The 20,649-nt window shown below is 35.5% G+C and overlaps 4 protein-coding genes across 11 annotated transcripts; 2 read left to right on the forward strand and 2 right to left on the reverse strand.

The window, feature by feature from the left end:
- The first annotated feature begins 18 nt into the window (after positions 1-18).
- Positions 19-1,145, forward strand: LOC124295191 (cytochrome c oxidase subunit 6b-1-like). The gene is made up of 2 exons (XM_046744210.1): positions 19-781; positions 849-1,145. Exons 1-2 carry the CDS (start codon positions 264-266, stop codon positions 1,081-1,083), a joined length of 753 nt encoding a protein of 250 aa, XP_046600166.1. The 5' UTR covers positions 19-263; the 3' UTR covers positions 1,084-1,145.
- A 199-nt stretch (positions 1,146-1,344) lies between these two features.
- Positions 1,345-11,219, reverse strand: LOC107221022 (mucin-17). 5 transcript variants are annotated; one of them, XM_046744200.1, is made up of 8 exons: positions 11,177-11,209; positions 10,565-10,836; positions 5,223-9,742; positions 3,842-5,007; positions 3,408-3,686; positions 2,632-3,225; positions 2,304-2,398; positions 1,345-1,838 (listed from the first exon to the last, which is right to left on the reverse strand). In XM_046744200.1, exons 2-8 carry the CDS (start codon positions 10,800-10,802, stop codon positions 1,747-1,749), a joined length of 6,984 nt encoding a protein of 2,327 aa, XP_046600156.1. In that variant the 5' UTR covers positions 10,803-10,836; positions 11,177-11,209; the 3' UTR covers positions 1,345-1,746. The 5 variants fall into 5 exon arrangements, with proteins under 5 accessions (XP_046600156.1, XP_046600157.1, XP_046600158.1 ...); XM_046744201.1 differs by having other exon boundaries at positions 2,255-2,398; positions 10,565-11,219; XM_046744202.1 differs by having other exon boundaries at positions 2,250-2,398; positions 10,565-11,219.
- Positions 11,220-11,434: 215 nt separating this feature from the next.
- On the forward strand, positions 11,435-13,473 carry LOC107221035 (probable ATP-dependent RNA helicase DDX49). Its single transcript, XM_015659878.2, has 6 exons — positions 11,435-11,603; positions 11,681-11,874; positions 11,949-12,293; positions 12,407-12,579; positions 12,708-13,063; positions 13,186-13,473. Exons 1-6 carry the CDS (start codon positions 11,531-11,533, stop codon positions 13,419-13,421), a joined length of 1,377 nt encoding a protein of 458 aa, XP_015515364.1. The 5' UTR covers positions 11,435-11,530; the 3' UTR covers positions 13,422-13,473.
- Positions 13,474-14,647: 1,174 nt separating this feature from the next.
- On the reverse strand, positions 14,648-17,660 carry LOC107221045. 4 transcript variants are annotated; one of them, XM_015659898.2, is made up of 6 exons: positions 17,504-17,660; positions 16,363-16,489; positions 15,833-16,105; positions 15,448-15,716; positions 14,989-15,166; positions 14,648-14,821 (listed from the first exon to the last, which is right to left on the reverse strand). In XM_015659898.2, exons 2-6 carry the CDS (start codon positions 16,453-16,455, stop codon positions 14,681-14,683), a joined length of 954 nt encoding a protein of 317 aa, XP_015515384.1. In that variant the 5' UTR covers positions 16,456-16,489; positions 17,504-17,660; the 3' UTR covers positions 14,648-14,680. The 4 variants fall into 4 exon arrangements, with proteins under 4 accessions (XP_015515384.1, XP_015515385.1, XP_046600164.1 ...); XM_015659899.2 differs by having other exon boundaries at positions 17,516-17,643; XM_046744208.1 differs by lacking the exon at positions 17,504-17,660 and adding an exon at positions 16,996-17,017.
- Between the last annotated feature and the right edge of the window lie 2,989 nt (positions 17,661-20,649).

Below are 20,649 nucleotides of genomic sequence, written 5' to 3' on the forward strand. Positions count from 1 at the left end.
CTAGCATTTGAGGATTATGATACGGACTGAATTAGTTGAAAATACTTTTGTTGTTTAGGCTTAGCTTTTCAAAAGGAATTTGCATCTTGACACACTATCCATGGTATCAACGATGGTAGCTTGTTTAAATGTTTTTGTGATAATCAGTTCCCTTCACAGCAAAAGTTTTTGTTTTAATGTATGTATAAATTACTTCTATTATATATTCAGTAATAGTCAGTTGTAGCTGCTCAAGAATATTTACGGCATAGTTAGTCACTATTATGTCTGAGCCAAACAAAGGTGATGACACTAATACGCAAAATGCAACTGAGCCTGATCAGCAGACAGTGCCAAAGAAGTACCCTTCTCACATCACGCAAAGACATAAATCTGTGAAAACTGATCAAGGCATATCGAAGAATGCGAATGAGAGTGCAACAGCATTGACAGATTCTCCACCTGAGATACTGACACAAGTTGCGCAAGAGCCAACTCAGCCGGAAGTAGATTTATCGAAACTAGTAAACGTCACGAGTGATCCATATGAGCCAGTCAGCTCTCCAAAAATAGACAGCAATCCTGATAGTAAAAGAGATGAAAATCCTCCTCTGGAACAGGTCCCTAAACATTTTTCCGAAAATAAAATAAGTTTAGGTCTGATTGAGGTAGCTGATAAAAAGGAAAGCAAAAAAAAAATTAATCGTAATGACCTAACTGAGGAGGAACTAGATGAAATTTGTGCTGGAAGAGATGGTAATGGAAGGTATACTAAAACAAGAACCCCAGGGCTGGATCCAAGGTAGATCGCTGTACCATTTCCGAATAATATATCTACACAAACTTTTAAATTAACAAATTTAAATTAGATTCCAGCAAACCAATCAGACATTGAGATGCTTCGTCATGTACACAGACTTCTATCGATGTGAAAATATCCTTGGTGAAGGAAAAGTAGCATGTCAATGGTTCAAAGATGTTTTCACTTCGATATGTCCACTTGACTGGGTTCGCAAGTGGGACGAAGCTCGAGAAGCTGGCCGAATGCCATGGTCAAAAGGCAACAGTCAGGGAAACTTTCCCGGGCATAGTTATGGAGATTGAATCATATCTGATTAATGTACTCAACATCTGTCAAGTGAACTTTTTTTTTAACACAGAACCAAGTAATTCAGAAAATTTATTGAAAAGAAATGTGTTCCCATCCTCCTGTTTTTACAGTCATACCGTCAATGCGAAGTTAAGGTAACTGGAAAGATTGCCGCTTGAATTTCGTTTTAGACGGTTATTCTAGATGAGCATCATTTAAAATTATTTATAATATACTACTCTTAATATAACACACTGAATAAAGTAAACATTTTGTGCCAAAAAATATTAATTTTATTTTACAGGTACATAAGGGTTAATATTTATATATAAATAGAATATAAAAGAAGAGTTTCTTGATTTTCTTCGACTCCTTTACTTCTTGCGGTGTCTTGAAAACTCAAGTTTTGAGCCATAGTAAATTATTTTGAATTTTATACACATATATAACATCAACCACTTGGAAGTTATACTACACTTTCGTTTGGTTTTCTTTTTTTTCAAATCTTCTTTTACAATTTGTACAAAAAAAAAAAAAATTACGTATTGAACACTCTCATACTACTGTCGTTGATAAAAATTAAAATAATACAGTAACAAGATTTAATTAAAAAGTAACAATGCATATCGTAAGAAGTACAAATAAGAATTTTAATTTCTTTTGTAAAGGTCCTTCAGTTATGAAGACAACTTACCATCTCGAGGTGTCGCCGCAGCAACCAATGGGATGGACTCTGCCGCGGCATACTGCACCTCCGACGGAACATTACCTGTAATTTAGGATGACCAACTCATTAAAGCAGAAGTAAATATCGATAATTGCATTAAAGGGTTCTACTAAGACGTACGATTTTACAGATGTAGTATAAATAAACAAAATTTTAAAAACCTTGAGCAATACTCCGATGTTAAAGCTTATGGTACAATATATAACTCGAACTACAGTGTTATGAAAAAGTAATATGCTGAAAATCGACCCGAAATTTCAGTATTTACGGTTATTTGCATTTTTATCATATATACTTGACAACAAATGAATTAGAAATTATTATTCTTCGCGAAGTTTGGGCGTGAAGTTCAAAAACTGAAACTTCGTCGTAACGACAAAACTTCGCACGAAATATGCGCGTGCCAATATATGTGTGACTGTTGCGTGCTTGCGTGTGCGTGTCTAGAACCACCTTACGTATAATTTCTGGCGAGTGCATTTCAGTTAGATGCAGAGAGCTACTAGCCATTTCTGGCAGATTGATGCATAAACTGGCATCCTTCATCTCTGCAGGTCCCCATGAGCTCGTAAGGGCATAGAATACCACTGGGGTCGGTCGTCCTGGATGTTTATGGAATAGAGAAGAAGTCGCTTAGTATCTTAAACGAGTATCGAAAAAACGACATTATTAATATGCCGCAACAATTCGTATGATTTGTAATTGGTCCAAGTATAAATTTTATAAGAATGCGAAAGATGAGAACCCCTGAGTTTTATTTTTTATGAGTCGTCAATAAACATCTATTGTTGAGAACATTGCATGCAGATAGCGTAATCTACTGAAGTCAACCCACCTCGGCACTTTTAGGTGGGTAAGAACAGATTTATAGGGTTGAAGAAGTTTTCGCTGTTCCAGACTGTCCTTTTGACCAATAAGTTCAACTTTTGGACCATCCAAAACGAATTTTGACATGGTAGTTTCACAATCTGTTAAATACTTAGTGACATCATAACTTTCTCCGGAAGGATTCGGGGTGCTAGTTGACTGTGGTAAATTTTCGCAAACACTGCCTGGCAAAAATACCGCTGTTGTGCTGTCCTGGAGTTTTAGCGTTTTTGTTTCTGATACACCAGTTTGTTCTGCCTCCTCTGCCGCCGTAGGTTCCGGATTAGAATTTGAGTGATCTTCCGTTAATGCGACACTAATAGTGATTACAGATTCATCATCTTTCTCTTTACTACTTCCCTGAGAGATACTCTGCGGCGATTGAATCGCAGGACTATCCAGACAGTGGTCAATACTGTTTGTTGAACTCTGAGGATGAACTTGGCTTGGAACATCGCCTCTGTCTACACTGAGAGAAGCTTTTTTTTTGGATAATTGGCGAGTACATCCAGCAACTTGTTTCAACCGATTATTCAACAGCTGCGCACCTGCAGCTGGTATCCTGAAATATGTGCAGACTAGTGATTTCTGTTGCAAAAAAGAATATGCAATACATGAATATTATGTAGAGTCATCTGCAATAAATAAAATTATTTGATTGATTAGATTTTACCTATTTAGCATAAACTAGTTATCAGCTAAAAATATTATAACCCTCTTGTTAATACTGAAATGAAATCATACTTATAGTTAGCTCCAATAACTAGACATCCTAATCCAAGACAGATTCTGGTCATCTTCACACACTCCCTTCTACCGCTGTTCAACTTTTCATAAGCAACAATGATGTTGGGCACCATTTTATTGACTCGATCACGTTGTGCCTGAAGTCTCTCCTCTGCCAATTTGAGTTGTTCTTGAAGTTTTTTCACTTCCAATACAGCACGTGTTTGTACATCTCTTTCCATTTCAAGCTGTCGCAAATTCCCAGATATGTCTGATAAATCATCCAGAATAGCATACCTGTATTAAGAAATACTTCCTGATTGCTCTTCATTACCAAAAGTTAACGGATTTCATAACAATAAAATCGCAGATAGTTATTACCCTGAGTCTTAACTACTTGCCGAAAGTATTATGACAATCAATAAATTAGATAATTTCACTTTGTTGCTCACCGTTTCTTTACTAAATTGTGCTCTACATTAGCCAAGTAAGATTTCTGTTCACTAGATGGTAACACGGAGATTGAGTCCAGCTCCTTCTTAACATCACCTCTAATCTTTTCCCAGATATCTTTGTTATTTCTTAATTTTTTTGGTTCGTTTACAGATGATTTTGAAACCCCACAATTTTTATTATTACTTTCGGGATTTCCAGATTCCAGTTTGGAGTTATCACTGTTTTCGTTTCTTGAAAGAATAACTGTAGATGCTGAGGAATTTATCAAAGTACTATTCTTTGAATTCTCTCCCTCCCTGGAAATAACTAACGTCGATGCCATAGAATCTACTGAACTATCACGTTTATCGCTGACATCGATTGCCGTTGTGGTTTTTCTGGAATCCATGGAAGGGGAACTGGAAGCAAATCTTGAGGTGGCAGTTATATCAGTCTGATTCTTTTCAATATTCGTGGAAATCTCGGTTGGAGTAAATTCCTGGGGGCTGACTTCTTGAAGTTCTTGATTATTGGACACAGTTAATTTCGTATTCAAGTTTGTACCTCCTCTTAGGCTGACTGTTCTACCAGTCTTTCCTTGTTGCAGTTGTACATGAACATTTTTTAAGTTTGACTGACCTTTCATGAAAACTGTAGAATCGTGGGTGTCTTCAGTATTCACTGTATCTTTGGTTGATTTTACCGCTGTTACTAGCCTAGATTGTGATGTGCTCACAGGAATGTACAAGTCAGTTGATTTTTTAGAGGCTATCTTAACATTCGTCGTTTCATTTGGAATTTGAATACTAAGATTTGAAATGGATGGTGTTGAACCATCTGCTTTACTAACAACAGAGGTCGCTCTTGATTTACCACTAGAAATAGTAGTTTTCAAATTGTTCTGAACACTAATATTCCACAATTTATAATCTTTGCTAGTTGTGGTCATTAGTGACTGAGAATTTAAAGGAGCATTATAATTTTGCCTTGAAGTTATGGGAGATGCTACTGGACTGGCAGGTGACAGCGGACCAGGTGGAGTACCGCTACTTTTACTGCTCGGAGATAGCGGTGAACTGTTATTTCCTAGCACTCGGTGTAACTTCATCTTTTCACGTTCTAAAATCTGTTGCTTCAGACGACGGTACTCTTCCTGTTGTGAAATTGGTAGATGACGAACAGCCTGTAAGATTAACATAATACATAAAGAGCACTTGATAGAGAAGGTCGTTGGATAACAAAATTATTGAACTAAGCATTGGACAATTGTTTTATTATTCTACCCGGTTCGGAGTTCAAGAAAATTTCGGCAAATTACTGAGAGAACTTCTGTCCCTGTAAATAAAAGACTGTTATTTTATGAATGGGTATTTGCAAAGAAAGATGTTGTTTCCTCACCAATGGAGTTGCGGATAGTACAGGTGATTTCCTATGTGTAGATGGTGCTGGACTGACAGGCTTTTGTGTTACAGCAGTTTTCGTCGAATTTGGATTGGCGGCTGCTGCAGTTTCTTGCTTTTTTCTGACATCTTTCAAAAATAAGTCAACGCTTCTCTCAAATTCCGACATTGGAATAGATAACGCTGGTTTCTGTTCAGATCTATTGGAATTCACCAGTTCTTGGTGATCTTTATTTAGTAATTCCGTTTCATTTTCACTTTCAGAGTCCGAGGCAAGATTTATAACAAATCTCTGTGTTTCTGATAATGGATTAGTTATCATACTCCTTGATCTACTCCCATCCACCAATTTATTAGCATGTAAACTTATTTGGTTCAATGTTTTGTGGGCATTAGTGATCACTGCTGTCTTTTGTAAGTTCAATTTCTTTTGAAACAAAGTGTTCTGATACTTCTTAGCATTATTGACAACTTTAGTGCTCGCAGATATCGGAGTTTTTTTAGCAATTTTCTTTGGAGGTCCTTTGCCACTTGCTGAGATCGATCTTTTCCTTGAAAGAGCTGTAGAGAGTGTTGATTGATCATGAGTCACATTTTCAGGTAATATACTCTTCGCTGTCACAGCATCAGATGTTACTACTTCGGACAATGGTCCTGGAATTGAATTTTTCACAGGTGGATTACTTAACGATGAGGTGTGGCTTGACAATGGCAGTGTAGAATCGCTGCTTGAGTTATAAACCAAAGATACCGAAGTCTTTGCGGCAAGAGTATTTGGCAAACCTTCGACAGAATCTGTGCTTGTGTTTGGTGAGCTGTACGACAGATTCGCTAAAACTGTCGTTTTTGTAATTGTATTCATAGGTTCAGGTGGCTTACTCCGCTTTGCCAATGAGGCAAGAAGAATAGCTCTGAGCGCCTCTTCGTCTTCATCGATGCTACTTCTTCTCCGCTTATTTGCTTCAACTTTTTGGCACATCATGTTTTCCAATATCGAATCTCCAGAACCTTCACTATGAATGTTGGCAATAGATGCGGAAGGTTTACCTTCCGTATGGCAGGTGGTTGAGGTATTTGAAATATTTGCAATAGTTTCATTTACATCATTAATTTTTTGTACATTAGCATTGATAGTTACCGTATCTGATATGCTATCATTCGAAGTATTTTCGTGAATACCTAATTCTGTTTTCGAATGCTTTGCACTACTGTAATTATTGCCTTTTTCTATACTTACAGAACGAGTTTGTGGTATAAAAGTCTCTTTAGGTTCTACAAACATGGGAGCAGGTTGCGTCACCTGCTTAGTTTCTTCTGGCTTCCTTCTATCAGTCAGCGAATGGTGATTCATTTCCATTCCTTTATCATTTAGTTTATCTGCAGACGGTGTTTTCAAATCATTCGATAGCCTAAAAGATTTTTTATCACTCCTCTCATTCTTACTGTTTGAAACAGACTGAATCTTACTTCGCCTGTTGCTCTCTCTGCTACTTTTTTGTACCACGGGTTTCTGTGACTTATTCCTTGAATTACGAGTTTTCTGCGCAGAGATTTTGGGACTATGAATTTTTCCTGATCGATTAGACTTTGAATGCTGTTTGCAACGCAAAACAATTTCTGGACTAATAGATTCTTCAGGCGCTATAGCATTTGCAACAGTTGTTACTGTATGTTTGGTTCCTATACTTTTATTGTTCATCAACGATTTACTTGTATGCTTCGATTTGGTTCTAGCTGGCTTGCTTGTTTTTGATTCTTTTTTCCTCTCTACGTCGGTACTCCCATTCCGTTTTTTGGCTGATTCTTTCTTAGAATTTCTTAACGTATCACTATGTCCTTGGTATTGTGCAACAGTTGTTTGGAATTCTGATACAGATTCTGGTAATTTTCCTATTGTTTCCACAATTATTGAACGAGTTTCTAACTGTTGCACCTGATCAGTTGACATGCGCGTTTTGCTTGAAGACCGAATTGCTTGTTTATTTTGTGACGGTGCTGGTTGATCATTTTCGGAATTCTCATGATCTTCTAGAGTTGCATTATCATTGACAGAAAAATTGAATGCAGATGGTTTAACCATGTTGAGATGAGGTTTTTTAATCACAGGAGCAAGTTTGATGGGTTTAAAGAGTCGACTACTATTAGTTGATTCAGTAGAAATCTCTACAGGTTGCATTTCTGCGCTCTTGAAAGCTGGTTCAAGATGAGGATCAATTTTTTTAGGAGGCAACGGTTGCTGAAGATTTTTGTTTGACCTCAAAATTGATGCGGGTACTAGAGATTTGTTTACCAAAGTTGGAATTTTATTAGCATCTTTCGTAACATCTGGAACTCCTTGAAGATACAACGGTTCTTGGCTAAGTTTCAATATCTCTTGAGATATGGCATCAGGAATATGAATTTCTATATCTCTAAGCTCTGCAGGCATAGGGACTAGCGGACTTCCATCCAAATCTGTCTCTGGCAAATCATCTACCTCGATCATAGTGTCCTCAGGAGAATTCAGCAATGAATTAAAAGCAGATCCGATATCTGCATCCATTGACGAGGTTTGTGACATGTTTTCTTTTTCTATCTCCACCATTTTCTTAGGGCAATCTATCGGCGACAATGCTAAATTTTCTGTGATGTTGCTGTTTGATATTTTACTAATATCCTGTGATGAAGTTGAAATTAGGTTGATATGAATTAACGCACTTCTATTACGTTTGCTTTTTTTCATATCGGATTCTTGGAAATGTGAAACATTAGAAAACAATGGTGTAGTATTCAATTCAAAATCACACACTGGAGTATCTGTTGGTGAGTAAGGAGTATCAGGTATGTGATTGGGGTCTGAATTACAGTGGGAATCAACTTGGGGCGACAAGTATATATCAGGAGTAGTGATGGGCTCCGATGGAGAGTAGGGTGTAGTAGGTAAATAATCACCCAACTGTGGACAATGATTATTTTCTAATATCTGAGTCATATTATTTGGAAAACAGGGTGAACTTGTGGGAGACTGTGAACTTGGAAGAACATGTTTACTTGAATCAACATTATTTTCAGACATTTTGTTCAGTGGGAGATAAGATGCCCCTGTTAGTGTTTTAATCTTCGCACTTCCTAGAACTTGTAAATCTAAATTGTCCGAAACTGTTATCTGACTAGTTGGTGTGATAAATGATACATCTGAATGATGAATACCAAGCAGCTCCGTGTCTACGGGAATGTTTTGCGAGATTCGATCAGTAGGTGAATAAGGTTCTGCTTCTTTTTCTTTATCCAGTTCTACTTCGGAATCCAATTCCATGTCTTCAGGATTAGTATTCTCATTAAGCTCTCTAGTAGGTGTAACCGGTGGCGTTTCAAATTTTTTTTCTTCCTCATCAGGAATAGGAATACTGTCTAAGAAGCTCTGACTGAATGGGCTTTCTGTGTTAGTCCGAGCAGAGGGTGGACGTTTTTTCGATTTACCTACCATTACTCCGCGTTGCATTCTGTCTTGATGCTTCTTCACCACGGCTGACCGAAGAGCAATCATGCGTAATTCCAAATCCTCGACATCTTCATCAATATTATTAATCTCCCGCTGTGTACTTTCTTTAAGTTCCGTATCTTCTTGAACCTTTTCATTTTTTTTTGGTTTAGTTTCCAACGCCATTTTACGTAAAAGTGCCAAGTCTTCCTCATCGTCGTCATCTTCAACAAATTTACTCTCTCTATTTGACTTCATTGTAAAGTCACTACTCCCATTATCAGCTTTAATCATGTTATTCAACTTGTCCTTTAAAGAAGGTCTGTGTTCCTTGAGTTTATCTACATTTCGATTCGCTGATAGTGAGCCAACTGTCTTCAAATGCCTGACCTTCTTCAAAAGTTTGTTGACATTGCCGTACATGTCAATATAAGTATTCGTCGGGGACATAGAACTCCTGAGCTGCCTTCTAACGGGTGATTTTACAGGTGAATGAGGCGATAATCTTCTACCTGGAGATCGAGGCCTACGAATAGGTGATTTTCGCAAAACAGGTAACCGTGGATGTCCTAATGGTGACCTTGATTTAATAAAAGGTGATCTCCCTCTACCGATGGGTGACCTATGCCTTCTCATGGGTGATTTTGCAATTCTGGACCTATTGTAAGGAGATCCTGGACGTTTATGTGGAGAATTTGACTCTCTCCGATGTAGCCTCGGCAAGTGATTATCCTTTAAGACTTGTGAGTCATGCTTTTGTATAACAGAAGATTCAGGCATTAGATTAGTCGCAGTATTTACTGCGGCATTTTCAGCAGTTACGGACGAGATTTGAGACCGTTTTTTTTTTCTACGCTTTCGGACCTTTGTGGTTTTTGCTTGCGGTAGAGTCAGTACTTGTTTAACAGTGTCAGCAAGACCGACAATCTCCATATCACTATCACTCGAGATTGGTATGAGGTCATTATTATTTTCTTGTAAAGTAGATGAGCAGTGCTTGGAACCAGAATAGCCAGAATCTTTGGTGTGGTCACAGTTTTCTTTTTCTTGTACTGCATCTTAAGGGGAAAAATATTCTGCTTACAGATTAGAAAAGTGCAACACGGATATTATAAATACAAAACAATATAATGAATAAATAAATATAAACCATCAACGATGCATGCAAAAGGTAACTACGCCGTTCTTTCGGTAATAATCAAAGGTAGCTCAATGTTCAAATATTAGATTACTTGTATTACTCAGGGATTTCAAAAGAAATCAAATTACCAAATTATTACTTTGGAAACTCTTTACCAGAATGACATTATTGAAATGACTCGGTCAATGATTCACTTTATACTGAGCTCAATATTTTTCTAATCCTGGAATAGATATGAGCTTGATCATTCAAGGCATTCGTAGAATTGAAGTCAGAAAATATTTACGAGATGATTTGAACGTTAGACAAAATATTGAAGTTACAAACTTAGGAAACGTGCTTTTCACTGTTTCATTTTCATTTCAAACTTCTGAATTCTAGTAATTATCTCCGAAAAACAATTCCTTTAGGTATAGGAACACATCAATAATTTTTTTTTTCAAGGTAGCCTAGACTTGTAATAAAACAGATTCTAATACTTCCAAGTCTGGACAATTTTTTTTTGAGAATGCAAGTAGAGTAGTATACCTCGAATTCGTAGTAAATTTAATTCACTGTGCTCAGTGTGAACTGAGTGTAATTTTCCTTACTTCCACTGTATTAAAACAATGATAAATTAGGAAAATCGCATTCAGTACCGACTCGTGAACGGTCAAACTCATTGCAAAGCAAATGAAAGTTGACGTTTCCATCAACATTCAAGTGATAATAAAGAGAAAGAAATCATTTTTTAAATCACCTTTTTTCATCGAGCTTTTCAAGGTGTTTGTTTTTGTTGGCGCAACGCACCAAATGGCGCATTGTTTTGTGGACAAACAGATAGGACACTGCCCGGCTGTTCTGCGTCTCAAATTGCACCTGTCATTGAGTTGGCCTTCTTCCGAGGAGCTTACATCTTCCAATGATATTTCACCCTCTTCTTTCTCGTCCAATATTTCAATGACTTCGGTACAACCGCTGGATAAATCACTAGCCATTTTTTTCACTTCGTACTTGTGAAGCTATAATTGACTGATCGAGTATTATCATAAAAATTATCTCACGAATATTCGTAGAGCATTGTCAGAACATATTATATGCTATACCAATTTAACATGTGTATAGAATACACCATGCTAAAACTGATCATTTCTTTTTTACTTTATCTTCCCCAATCTTATCAATTCAAGGTTAATTACGCACAACAGCGATTCTATGAATTATCAAAGAAATGTACTACATTCTAAGCTGGATATTCACAGCAATCCTCTTCTAGGCAACGGCTCATCGTTTACGACAACCGATCATGAAAAATTAACTGTGTAACGGTTCCAGGGATGTCGTATCACATAAAATAACGTTATTCACTTACTACATTGTTCGCACATCTCTTCGTTATCGCCATGACACTAATCTGGGTGGTGAATTGGTTTATGAACGCTTTGTGTATTCATTGTGTCATATCGAGTGTTTTCATTGGTTATTTCTGACCAAATATTCGCTTTGATACGTGCACAGAATGCACCAAAATTTTAGTACAGCCCTCTCGCGGTGAAACAGAAGCATTAAATGTAACTCAACCAACCGGCGTTCAGAAAATCTGCGCAACTAAATTAAAATTATATATCATGACGTTAATCACTTTCAACTGCAGAGCATGCAGGCATGCGGGTGCGTGAATGTGGAGAACAAAAGTATAACCTAAAAAATTGATACCTCGTCAAGAATGATTGACAAAGTAAACTCGTTCGTCGATCTGAAGCTCAATTCCTGGATTGTCAAACAATGTAATTCCATTGGTACGTCAGATTAATTTTTTTATACACAGTACGAATAGCTGTGTGAAAAATAATTTAATCTTCGTGACAATTCTTAGGATTGAAAAAGCCTACTCCTATTCAAGCCAACTGTATTCCTCGAATTTTGGCTGGAGAAGATTGTATCGGCTGCGCTAAAACTGGAAGTGGCAAAACTTTGGCTTTTGCTTTACCCATTCTACAAAAGCTATGCGAAGATCCATATGGAATATTTGCTCTTATTCTTACTCCAACAAGGGAATTGGCGTTTCAGGTGTATATCGTACAAACTCTTGCTTGTGATCCAATATTTACAACTGTTCTGCTAATATCAGAATTTCTATTTAGATTGCAGATCAGTTTTCAGTGATTGGTCAAGCTATAAACTTGAAAAAATCAGTCATTGTTGGCGGAATGGATATGATGATTCAGGGAAAAGAGTTAGCTAGGCATCCTCATATTGTTGTTGCTACTCCTGGGCGTTTGGCTGACCATTTAGAAAGCTGTGATACATTTACTTTAAAAAGAATTAAATTTCTGGTGCTTGATGAAGCTGATCGTTTACTCAGCGGACAATTTGATGAGCAGATTAAAACAATATTTCAAGCTTTACCCAAACAAAAACAGTCCTTACTCTTCAGTGCTACTATTACTGATGCCTTGGATCAAGTTCAGAAGGTCTCTTCAAACAAGGTAAAAATATATTATACTTTCTCACACATGCAGAGAATTTTTCTATCGCTTATTGCCAGTTAATTTTTTATTATTATTAATCAAAAATAGAATTTCATAATGTGCTTTCATAGGTTTACATGTGGGAATCTAAGGAGGAATCTGGTGTAGCAACGGTTGACCAATTAGAGCAGCATTACGTGCTGAGCCCAAAAGAAGCTCGAGACGCTTACTTGGTTGAAGTAATCAGAATGTTTAGAAGCAATAACGAAAACGGATCTATTATGATTTTCACAGATACTTGCAAGTGAGTAAGCTAAACGTGTGCATTTCAAATACTTCAACTACTTGGTAACTCTTTAATAACGATGCAATGTAAAAGTAATACTATGCCTGAATTATACAATTTATTACACATTTAAAATTCTTTTGCAGGAATTGTCAACTACTGTGCATGACCCTAAACGAAGTTGGTTTTACAAATGTTGCTCTACATGCAATGATAAAACAAAGAGAAAGATTATCAGCCCTCAGTAAATTCAAATCAAACCATGTAAGGATACTTATTGCTACTGAGGTTGCTGCCAGAGGATTGGATATTCCAACGGTAGAATTAGTAATCAATCATACAGTCCCCAATATTCCAAAAGAGTATATTCACAGAGTGGGAAGAACAGCGAGAGCTGGGAGAGGTGGAATGGCTATTACTATAGTGACACCAAATGATATTAAATTAATCCATGCCATTGAAGAAACTATTGGAACGAAACTGACAGAGTACAAAATTGATGGTAAGTAGATTCAAGAAAATTGAGTTACCAAAATTATTAAATTTGATAGTAAATATTGACAGAATAATCTACTTAAGCAAAAATTAATTATCGGATTTTTTTTTGTCAATTTACAATTGCAGATAAAGAAGTTGTGACAATTTTTACCCAAATATCTGTGACGAAACGAGAAGCTGAAATAAAGCTTGATGAGACTGACTTTTACGAAAAAAAGTTAATAAATAAAAGAAAAAAGCTGATTTTGGAAGGGAAAGACCCTGATGAAGAAGAGGAAAAACTGATGAAAAAAATTCAGAAACACAGGAAACCAATGAAAAAGGCAAAATTGAATAACATAGAAAGCAGTAGTTCAAGCTGATATATCGGTACAAATGTATTTACAAAACGAAATATATTTTGCATTAATATTATTAATACTGTGTTTTCTATCAATATCTGATCCCTGTATTTTACTTGTATTACAACACGACACTTACCTCACCTACCATACTATGATTCTACAGCATTAGTATAAGAATGTTACAAATAATCGAATGTTGAATCATTGAATTCATCTTAACGTGTATGATATTTCAACTGTATGTAAGATTCAGTACATTTTAGTATCAAAGAGGGGAATTACTGGATATGTTCAGCATCTAATAAAGGGCTTTCACGACTCGTTTCATTTAAATTATTTATGATGAAACGAGATCTAGTGAAAACTCATCTTTTCATTTTCTAGGTGATTACAATAACTTCCTGTTTTCTCAGAAAACAGAGAAACGGCCAGTTGAATAATAATTTCCAATATTAAGTATTGTGCATTTCTACAAACATTAAAGTTGAATTCGCAAGTCAGTCCATAAAGTAAAAGTAGACCATGAGTTCGCTGCAGACGTTAAGTTAATTCCTGAGTACGTGACACAAATTACAGGTACGGTCCCTACCTATATCATTACTTATGTGGAAACATTCCTCAATATTAGATTCACATAATCATATTCCTTTTGCTTTATAGCGGATACACGCTCGCTAATTAATGGGGTCAGCCGGTAAACGAACGTTCGTGATTTACCGTGTAAGGATTAGATGTATGTGAAGTTAGAATCTCGAAAATATTTAATCTGCATTATAGTATTTACTTGTAACAAATTTTTTTGTACTTGAAGAAATTTATTTCGTCAAAACACATGAATGAAAGATAGACCATTTTCCTATGTAATATACGCTTATGACTTAAACTTGTATATACATAATTCTAAAATTTCATCAGTCCTTGTAAAATATACTGATCACATTCGATAGGAATTTATTGTATTATCAGCCTGCCTTGAATTAACTATTGAGCCCTTTAGTGTGCAGAGTTACGAACTAGTAGAAAAAGGTAAACACATAGATATCTTATCTAACTGAATAACAGTTTCGTACAATTATGCCATGGTTCATTCACATTGGTAATGTGGCAATCGTATCTCGCGACATTTAGCCAAAGGCTCGATTAAAAATTAATTATGCGACGGCAAGGCATTTTTATACTTTCAAGGTTTAGTAAAATCAATTAATATTGCCAGCGTAGTTAACCACGTTAATATGGAACCTATGAAAATTTGAAGTATATTTATTTAATAGTCGAAATTACATGCGGGCTCTGATCTTTTCTTCATTTCGTATTAATCCCAGTTTATCCAGAAACGTGTACAATTCTGTAACATACTCTTTAGGGTGCTTGTGAAAGTGTCCAACATGAGGGGATGTTTCAAAAATTTTCATGTATGTCTGAAAAAGGAATTTCAAATTTTAACAATCTTCATCGCTAAATAGGTTGTTAAGTGATCAAGAAAAACGATACGACGGATTATAAATTGAGTGTACATATTTACTCAATTTCAATTATTATTAAACCATATTTTTTTATTAAAGACGTAATTATTCGCAATACTAACCTCAATACCCAGAGAATCCCAAGAATCTTTCACCCTTTGGTTACACTTCAGAGCTCCCACAGGATCAGTCTTGCTGACCAAAAACAGAGCCGGAGCATGTACTAAATTTGTGTGAAACAGTTGACTAGAACGAATGTAGTACTGTGTTGCTTGCTTGTGAAATGTTGCCAAATGATACCTATAAAGTTGATGCGTAAGTTAATAATAGTGCAGAAAATAGTACACGTTGGACAAATCAGTGATAGCGTATTGTGAGCAAAGAAAACAGAACGTCAAAAATTGTATTATTAATGGTATGGGCTAAAAACATTTCTTCTGCATGCCACAGCTCATTATTGGGAGCAGAAAAACTTCAGGAAAAAAGGCTCAAACTAATAAGAGATTCCAGAGTTCAAGTTAAAATAAACAGTGAATTAGAGTAAAGATAATACACACTAAAATGAGAAAATTTAAATGTACTCGAGATATTTTTTCATCACTCCTTGGAGCATGGCATTATTTGGAAAGACTGCAAGCGGGGTTCCAATTGATATTTCGCTAATGTCAGCCGCGCTGTCCCAAATTTGCCCGACTATACGTTCAATAACAGGATCATATTTCTGCCGATTGTTAATTATTAGGTCCAAAGTTTCACCCCACATGTAACCACCAACAGAAAATCCATGCAAAAGCACTTGACGGTAGTTCTGATTCTGTTCCAAAAATGCGAGTAAATCTGCTGCGACCAGCTGAAAGACATACTTATGTTGCTCATATTTATCAAAGAATTGTTCATAGCGTTTATAGAATTCAAATAAGTACTCGAGGTATAAATGCATTTGTATTTTCCTGTAGTTATACTCACACGGGATCCTTTCACTGGCCAAATAAGTTGCCACGGACTGATCGAAACAGTCACTACATCAAAGCCCTGTTCCATATAGAAGTTTGCAAATTTCATAATATGTTTTCTTTTGGATAACAGCCACGATAAGATAACAAGTAAAGGACGACCTTCAGGCAGGTTCAATTGAAAATTACTACTCTGTGTCCCAACATTATTATCCTGTGATATAAGCTCAATATTTTTCGAAATATGGTGAGTTGATAATAATCTGTGGGTAAATATACTAGCCACCTGAAATCAAGAAGGGTTTCATCTATGTTAATAAAAAAAAACATATACAGATTACGGAATGGGCAGTATGTTACTTGCAGTACGTATGTATAATACATAGTGAGTAGAAACATTTGGATATAATTACCGATGCAAATAAGTTATGACTACAAACAATAAGTCTATTACGATACAGGATTTCAAAAATATACACAGTGTTCAGCTGATGAATATAAGTGAATAAGTAGTCGCCGATTTCGAAAGACATTTTTTCTCACCAAACGTTGATTGTCTTGTAACAATCGAACCCGAGTATGGAATTGAGCTGAAGTTCTCCCAAAAACTGAAAGAGCCACTCTTATCGCCGTCATGTTTCAATTTGACTTATTAAAATCCAAGTAATACCTAAAATATAAGAAACAAATTTCCTTATTTCCATATTATATTTCACGAGTAGAAATTGAGCAATGAACGATAAACTTCGATTTAATAACTCAGAATTGCCGAAATTGCGAAGCTGTGTTAATAAATTGTTTTTAATCTTCAAACCATTTTACATTTATTGTCACCTTTTATTATTATTTTAATCGTCTACTGTGTAATCATTAAGTCTAATATAAATTGAGCGTTCTATGTATTTCAAAAATGCAATAATGAAGTTGATTGCAACGAAACCCTGGCAAATAGCTGCATACGCGGATGGGGTATTTAATTATAAGGTATTGTATACACGAATGCGATACAGAATATTACAACCTGATAATATAATTTTAAGTAAATTTCTAGTTGCAATGCGACGTTTTGAAATACTGCGTATCAACAACACACGCGAATTGAAATTCTTCATTAATATTTTCTTATTTTTCCCCGAGATTTTTCCCCCGTTGTATTGAGGACCGTAATCTGTTTACTTGAAGATTTGAACGTGTCCAAAAAGTAGCATGTGTATGTAATATGTACAGTCGTGGTTGCTGCAATAGTTTCGCCGTGCTTATACCGTTAGAAACCTTATATTTCACGAAAGGACTAACGGCGATGTTGATTCTTTTGTTCTCATTTATACCACTTATCGATCGTTAGTCGATGTTCGCACACATCCCCTTTTATAAATTAATAAATAACCATCATTCGCGCCCACATCGAGCAGCATCGAGTAAAACACTTGTCTCGTTTTGCCGTCGGAATCTGGATTGATAATGGCACGTATTTTGCATACAGTGCGTACATGTCACAAGAAGTAAATGCAATATCGCATCGCAACACGTTGTGTCGTGAAAACATATCAAACATTCGGTAGAAATATATCACAGCAGAAGAAAGCAAGCCAATAAAAACGCGGTAAAATACACTTTTGACTGATTCAAAAAAATTTTCTTATCTTTTTCTTTTTTGTAATCACGTACGATCTATTATACGAACCTAAATACAGACCGGTATACGGAACATGAAACTGAAGGCCGGTTCTAATATTATTGCCGACTGCCGATGTGCCGAGTCGCAAGGAACGTAGCGAAGTAACGGCGAAGCTTCCCATACTCGAGCTTTGACCAAGCTGAGGCTAACCATTGAAACATATATCATTGCCCACAGGCTACCTGTCACTTATCAGCATACATCAGCATATGTGCATCCGTGTGACAAGCTGGCTGTGACGTTATGATAATTGCTTCCTTACCCGCCACGCGTTCGCATTTACATTTATTCTAATATGACCGCATACTTACTTACAATCTACACTTACACAAAAATAGGTGATAAGGTTAAAATATTCTTTCGGATAATAAGCTGTTAGAATAGAAACATTGCAAGCATGCACGCGTAACATGCATCGAGCATATCTTGCGCATGTGATCGGAAAATGAGTTTTGCTTGGATCTGTACTTTTTGCCAATTAAATACGCGGCATTAACAAAAACCAGGACTGCCGTTAGTATTTTGAAACTTCTGACACGTGTGTTGCTTTCAAAAGACATGCGGTCGTCACGTGAAAAAATTTGCAGACGTTTCGGGTCTTCCATCGCAGCTGTGGATGTACACGAATTATAATCTTTCGTAATATCTGCGTTTTATCTCCAGTTTTAAGATTACTTCGTAAGCGATTACTGTTTCTGACACATGCAGTGCACATTGCATACCTGGATTAGATTATGTACTGCTCTGGAATCATATCAGTACAAATTATTGCGTAAGGGTATTATGATTGTAATTTGTTAAGATTTAAGTACATGTATATGTAATTTTTACTGATCACGTTCCTTTATTACTATTATTACCGGCTATTTAAATATTACAAATGACTACCGTACATATAAAATACAACATACACAACATTAATATAATATATGTATTATTCATACGATGGTACAATATTTTATAATATATGTATATGAATACCACTGAATATACTTCTTGAAATAAAAATATGACCACTAACTAGAGAGGATTATATAATTATTTTACCTAATGAGTTTTAAATAAGACAATGCAAAGTATGCGGTTTTGTCATAATCATAAGTAGTGTTGTATATCGTAAAAAAAAATTTATATAAATAAAAAAAAAAACGAGAAAGTGAATTTTATATCAGTAACTTACAGATGAAATTACTAGTTCTCGGAACTGTACGAAATGCCTCTGGCTAAGATCACATCATAAAACTCAGAGTAACTGGTCAACCAAAAGGAGTAAATCTGACATGGACTTCTCAAGAAGACGTTCAGACTTGCAAGACTCCATCCAGTTCAATTCAGTATCATGATCTTTTATCAGCAAATGGATAATACACAACATATTTAAAAACACGTCATATAAATATTTGAATTTATAACAACAGAAACTCGAAATTATTCATTGTAAACATAATACAGTGATAATTAATGCACTCTTAATATCTTATCCCCCACCAAATCAGGGGCAATTTAAAAAGCAAACAATTTTCGTGTATCTAGAATTGACGTTTAAAATATTATATAGTTCATACCATGTTAAACAAAATTCACTCCTGTGCAGAAATTGAACGATATATCGTATATCGTAAGTCATGGAGACCAGGCAACACTATAGTGCCGAACTTGTAAAATTAGTTTCATAATATTGCGGTATCAGACATAATGCAGGTTTGGAACTACAGTTATGTGTTCATGACACAATCCTATGATTTATACAATTATCATAATTTTTAAACATATACTTTTTTCCGTAATAAATTACTTACAGCTATTGTCAGTTGAAGTACAAATAAATAAAGCAATATTTTCTCAGCATATAACGTAGACAAGAAGAAATAAAAGTATGAAACGTATATTTACATACGTTATACATATTGAGTCAGGCTAAAAACAGGAAGTAAAGTTGTAACAAATGCTACGTAGAAAATTGTATCTAAACGTGAATAATTTTTATCAAAATTGCTATTACACACGTAATGTCACCTATCAATGCTCACTTTGTAACTGAATGCAGCCCATGACTAATCCGATAATTATTTAATCTTTCGATCACCGGTGATTTTAATGTACATTCAAATAACCCACATTTATATTATTCGACTATAGCTTGGCCAGTATACTGGGCAAGTGAAGGTCTAAAGGTTATTACACCAACCTTTACCAGTGATATAAAATAAACGTTCAGTTCTGTAACAGGTTGCCACGTTTACATTTACATTTATATCTTCACATTCGCATGTACGACTCATACCCCAGAATCAACAAATAGCTGTATACAATGCTATCTGTTTTCGATTTGTATTGTTGGTACAGATTTAAAACACTACAATACATTTGTGCGCTTTGTGACGTAATATTTCAAAACTTGAAAGCTCTCACTTGAATCATGCAAAACTATATTCAAGAAAATGGAAGAAAACGAATGACTGTGCTTCTGAATCTGAATACTCGAGTGTGATTTTAGTTCAAACTAAATTTAGACAGCGATTGATGTATACAAAAATTGTACTTTAAATAGTTGCAATTTCAATATATCTATGTTGTTTTAATATGGATACACATAGATAAGATTGTTAATGAGTTAAATATGTATACGTTTATACACTACATCATTACATTCTGTGTGATGAGACATTTGCTCTTTAACTAGTCAGTATCGTTGACCCCTGTACAGTATACTCGGTGGATTCAATAACTTTATAACTATGAATAAAAATTATTCACAGTTGACGGATATTGGGAAACGACGGAGTTTCAGTTTTAATTGACATCAAATAATGTACGAGTGAAAATTAGAGAAAGACTTTAACATTGGCCAACTGTTCTACACGTTCAAATTATTTTCAATCACAGTGCTACTTGACATACATGTTTCATAAATAGAATAAATTGATCAAATTCTATTGATTAGAGGTCAAGGAATACTCGGACTTGTTTATTATGTAATATGTGAAATGACGTTTCAATGAAAATATTTTTTGCTGTTTACGAGTACTGTAAATCCATGTTTTCGAATTTTAGTGTAATCTGCGGGTGGAATTGTATATATAATTATGCGTCAAAATAATTGCGCGACGAGAAAAATATGTATCGATTGTGAGTCATTTGTATTGTTGATT

This window comes from Neodiprion lecontei, chromosome 6 (genome assembly GCF_021901455.1).
Source record: "Neodiprion lecontei isolate iyNeoLeco1 chromosome 6, iyNeoLeco1.1, whole genome shotgun sequence".
NCBI classification, from domain to species: domain Eukaryota; kingdom Metazoa; phylum Arthropoda; class Insecta; order Hymenoptera; family Diprionidae; genus Neodiprion; species Neodiprion lecontei.